Here is a 5,010-nt window from a genome sequence, read left to right as displayed (position 1 = left end):
TACTATAAATATATAATTATAAACAAGTTGAATAAAAGTTAAGGAAACGAAATAATTCAATTTGGGGTGTATACGCAGCTCAGCAGACAGTAGACAATATTTTTTTGTTTTGTTTAATTTGATATATAAAAATAATTATATACAAACTTAAACAAAGCGCTGCACTCGGCAACTCGCTGCTGCTGCTGCTGCTGCTGCTGCAGCTTTTGCTGCTGCTGCTACTGCAGCTTTTGCTCCTGATGCTGCTGCAGCTTCTTCTGCTGCTGCTGCTGCAGCTTCTTCTGCTGCTGCTGCTACTGCAGCTTTTGCTGCAACTTCTACTGCAGCTTCTACTGCAGCTTTTGCTGCTGCTGCTGTTGGAACTATAGCGTTTGCTGCTGCTGCTTGTACTGCAGCGTTTGCTGCTGCTGCTGCTGCTGCTGCTGCTGCTGCTGCTGCTGCTGCTGCTGCTTTATATTGATTTATTCACGGATGCCTCCTCTTCTCCAGATAGCACCGGAGATTGTTTGAAAGAAACCACCGCCAACCCCCTTTACAAACAAAAAAAATAAACAAATAGATATCGATAAAGCAGCAGCAGCAGCAGCAGCAGCAGCAGCAGCAGCAGCAGCAAGATCGATCGCAGAAGCAGCAGCAGTGGTGCTGCTGCAGAAGTAGCAGCAGATGGAGCAGCAACAACTGCTGCAAAAAAAATAACTGCTGCAGCAGCAGCAAGCCCAACAGCAGAAAGACCAACAGCAGCACGAGCAGCAACAGCAGCAGCAGCAGCAGCAGCAGCAGCTCGTACCTGCTGCGGTGTCTGGAGAGCTGCAGCAGCTTCATCTTCTCTGCCTAATGCTGCTAAGAATCGAGCCTTTGCTGCAGCGTCTTTTACTTTGTACGCCAGTTGCACTGAACACAAAACCCTAAACCCTAAACCCTAAACCCTAAACCCTAAACCCTTATTCCTTAAGGAGAATATAAATGCGCAAGCAGATAAACACTGCTCAAATCTGCGATTAGGGTTTACAAGCTGCTGTCTGCTTGCTTCCTTCTTTGGTGCCTTCGCGTAGACAGCCCTAGGGTTTAGGGTTTAGGGTTTAGGGTTTACGAGCTAGCTCTTTATTGCCTTTACGTAGACAAGCCTCAACGAAGGGCTCATAGCCAATTGGAGATGTGCGAAACTTTGCAAATGCTTGAAGTTCGTCAAAGTGAAGCCTAAACACAAACCCTAAACCCTAAACCCTAAACCCTAAACCCTAAACCCTAAACCCTATGCCCTGATTCCTAAACCCTAAACTCTAGGCCGGTCTACGCAAAGGCAACAAAGAACTTGCATGTAAACCCTAAACCCTAAACAATAAACCCTAAATCTTAAACAATAAACCATAAACCCTAAACCCTAAACCCTAAACCCTAAACCCTACCCATCCGCCAGCGCGTCGATCTTGCAGCGCCAGTAGCGGCTGTCATTGACCTTAAATAATTTCTTCAGGCGATCTGCTTCTGAAAACTCCATCCTGTTACGCAAGCCCTAAACCCTAAACCCTAAACCCTAAACCCTAAACCCTAAACCCTGAACGCTACATGTTTTGCTGCCGGTAATCTAAGGGGTACGATGCTTCCAATATGAACAAGGGTTCAGAGCAAGGCCATAGGGCTTAGGGTTTAGGGTTTAGGGTTTAGGGTTTAGGGTTTACTTTAAAATAAGCTGTCTGATGGTTTGCATCAGCGAGAGACCAACAAATTTGTGAGGCGGTGAAAGCCAGCCGCATGTATTCCCTTTCACTTCCAAATCCCGCTGCAGCAGCAGCAGCAGCAGCAGCAGCAGCAGCAGCAGCAGCAGCAGCAGCAGCAGCAAGGAGCAGCAGCATCAGCAGCAATACCAGCAGCAGAAAAGGAGCAGCAGCAGCAGAAGCAGCGCCAGCAGTAGCAGCAGCAGCAAAGCAGCATCGACAATAGCAACAGCAGCAGCAGCAGCAGCAACAGCAGCCGCATCAATTACAGCAGCACTACTAACAGCAGCAGCAGCAACAGCAACAATAACAGCAGGAGGAGCAGCAGCAGCAACAGCAACAATAACAGCAGGAGGAGGAGCAGCAGCAAAAAAGGCAGCAGCAACAGCATCACAAACAGCAGAACCATCAATAACAGCAGCAGCATCCAAGACACCAGAAGCAGCAGCAGTAACAGCAGCAGCAGCAGCAGCAAACCTGAACCGCCAGCAGCTCAAGGGCCCCGACTGTCTCTGCATGTGCGACAGCAGCAAACAACTCTGTTTCTTTTGCTGCAGCAAAAAACCCTGCAGCATACGCCAGCCACCCTCTTTGCTGCTCCCATTCTGCTGCTGCTGCTGCTGCTGTTGCTGCACCATCTGCTGCTGCTGCTGCTGCTTCAGCAAGAGACAAGCAGCACAGCCCTGCCTCTTCTGCTGCTACCACACGTTCATAATATTGCTCCAGCTGCACCCAAACATAAACCCTAAACCCTAAACCCTAAACCCTAAACCCTACGTTCTACTCACATATTGCATACACCAGACCAGCAGCAGCAGCAGAAGCAGCAGCAGAAATATACACGTAGCAGCAACAGGATAGCACCAGCTTCATGAGCGACAGAGCAGCAGCACAACCAACAGCAGCAGCCGCAGCAGCAACAGCAAAAGCGGGTGCAGCATCAGCAAAGGCAGCAGCAGCATGTAAAGCACCGTCATCAACAGCAACAGCAGCAGCAGCATCAACAGCAGCAGCAGCAGGAGCTTCAGCAGCAGCATCAACAACAACAACAGCAGCATCAACAACACCGTCAACAGCAGCTGCTTCAACAGCACCATCAACAGCAGCAGCAGCAGCAGCAGCGGCAGCAGCAGCAGCAGCAGCAGCAGCATACGAGTTGCAGCTGCGAGGTTTGTCTGCAGAAAATATCAAATGCATTTTGTGCTGCGGGTATATCCTTCAAAGCATCCACCAGCTGGCTCATGTCCATCCTACAAAAAACCCTAAACCCTAAACCCTAAACCCTAAACCCTAAACCCTAAACCCTAAACCGTTGGACTGTCGGGGGAGAGAGGCGAACAACAGCAGCAGCAGAGCCAAACGCAGGAGAAAAAAAAGCAAACGCTGCAGCAGCAACGGCAACAGCAACAGCAGCAGCAGCAGCAGCAGCAGCCTACCTTCCATCTACACTGTCTGCATCAGCAGCAAGAGCAGCAGCAATGCACAGCAGCAGCAAATCCCGATCTGCTGCTTCTGCTGCCTTCTTTGTCGCCAGTGAGACCTTCGCCAGCTTCAGCAGCAACGTCACTTGCGCCTGCAGCAGCAGCAGCAGCAGCAGCAGCAGCAGCATCAGTTGCAGCAGCAACAGCAGTGAGAGCAGCCCGAGCAGCGAATTTCAGCCGCCCACACAACAGCTAAACCAGCAGCAGCAGCAGCAGCAGCAGCATTGTTTGCAGCAGCAACAGGAGTGACAGCAGATTAGGGTTTAGGGTTTAGGGTTTAGGGTTTAGGGTTTACCTTAGGTTCTTCTTCAAAGGCAGCAAGCCTCGTAGCTAATACGGGTCTTCCTGCTTGAGCAGCACAAAGTGAAAGCATTCCGAATGGTAGTGGTTGCTGCAGCAGCTGCTGCTGCAGCAGCAAGTGCTGCTGCTGCTGCTGCTGCATGCGTTGCATGCATTTAAGAGGGCCGCGCTGCAGCTGCGTATTGCTGCCGTTCTCTTCTGCTGCTGCTGCTGCTGCAGGAGAAACAACAGGAGGAGCAGGAAGAGGAGCAGCAGCAGCAGCAGCAGCAGCAACAGCAGGAGGCAGCGTTGCTGCTGCATGCAATCTGCAGCAAACTGCTTCTGCTAACTCTTCATCAGTTAAAGCAGCAGACGAAGATATCTTTGCTACAGCCCACAGCAGCAAAACATCGCGGCTAGAGTTCCCTGTGTAGCTGCAGATTCTTAATGCAAGCAAGTGCTGCTGCCGGCTGCACACAAACCCTAAACCCTAAACCCTAAACCCTAAACCCTAAATGATAAATGATTAATGATAAGACAGCAGCACAGCAGCAACAAAAACAATAACGCCAAATACAACAGCAAAAACAAAAGGCAGCAGCAGCAGCAACACACGCATGCAAACAGCAGCAGCATCGACAGCAGCAGCAGCAACAACAACAAAAACACCAGCAGCAACCCCAGCAGCAGCAGCAGCAGCAGCAGCAGCAGCAGCAGCAGCAGACTTTGCAATTCTTTTGACGAGTTTAGCAAGAGTTAAATTGCGTAGCTGCGCGACGGTGAGGGACATGTCCAAAGGAGGCCCCCGCAAACAAGTGCAAATCCTGCACAAACCCTAAACCCTAAACCCTAAACCCTAAACCCTAAACCCTAAACCCTAAACCCTAAGCCCTAAACCCTAAAGCCTAAACCCTAAACCCGTATCGATAGGAGCCGCTCTAAGACAGGCAGAAATCCTATAACAACCCCTAACTCCCAAACCCTAAACCCTAAACCCTAAACCCGTGGAAGCTTTCCTGATGTCTCTGCATGCTTTAATGAATTGTTTTTCTGTATTTTCGTCTCCTTCATTATCTAAAAAGCGACGACCAAATGCTGCTGCTGACAGCAGCAACGAAGCCTTCTTTGTGCAGTATTCATATGTTGCTGCTTCGCAGCATGTTGCTGCTGCAGCAGCTGCAGCAACAACACACGCATGCAAACAGCAGCAGCAGCAGCAGAAGCAGCAGCAGGTGATACAGCGGCAGCAGTAGCTGCAAGCAACAACAAATAATGCAGCAAATACGACAAATGCAGAGGCAGCATCGGAAACTGCTGCAGCAGCAGCATCGGAAACTGCTGCAGCAGCAGCAGCAGAAACTGCAGCAGCAGCAGCAGCAGCAACGAATGCCGACCCAGCAGCAACAGTGACACCACCAACAGCAGCTGCTGCAGCACCAACAGCAGCAGCAACAACAATAAGAGCAGCAACAACAATAACAGCAGCAACACCACCACTAACAGCAGCAGCAACAGCAGCAGCACCAGTAACAGCA

The 5,010-nt window shown here is 50.2% G+C and overlaps 1 protein-coding gene across 1 annotated transcript; it reads right to left on the bottom strand.

Annotated features, from left to right (window-relative positions):
- Positions 1-461: 461 nt before the first annotated feature.
- EAH_00062010 (AAEL010559-PA, related) lies at positions 462-4,299 on the bottom strand (the record flags this gene model as incomplete). The annotated part of the gene is made up of 9 exons (XM_013396940.1): positions 462-530; positions 788-891; positions 1,091-1,197; positions 1,407-1,513; positions 2,193-2,441; positions 2,869-2,965; positions 3,152-3,288; positions 3,492-3,945; positions 4,201-4,299. Coding segments are annotated over 9 exons (1,423 nt in total), but the record flags the coding sequence as incomplete, so codon positions are not given.
- Positions 4,300-5,010: the final 711 nt, after the last annotated feature.

Source organism: Eimeria acervulina, genomic scaffold (assembly GCF_000499425.1).
Source record: "Eimeria acervulina Houghton genomic scaffold, Eah_scaff1663, whole genome shotgun sequence".
NCBI classification, from domain to species: domain Eukaryota; phylum Apicomplexa; class Conoidasida; order Eucoccidiorida; family Eimeriidae; genus Eimeria; species Eimeria acervulina.
This window is presented reverse-complemented; position numbering and strand designations above follow the sequence as displayed.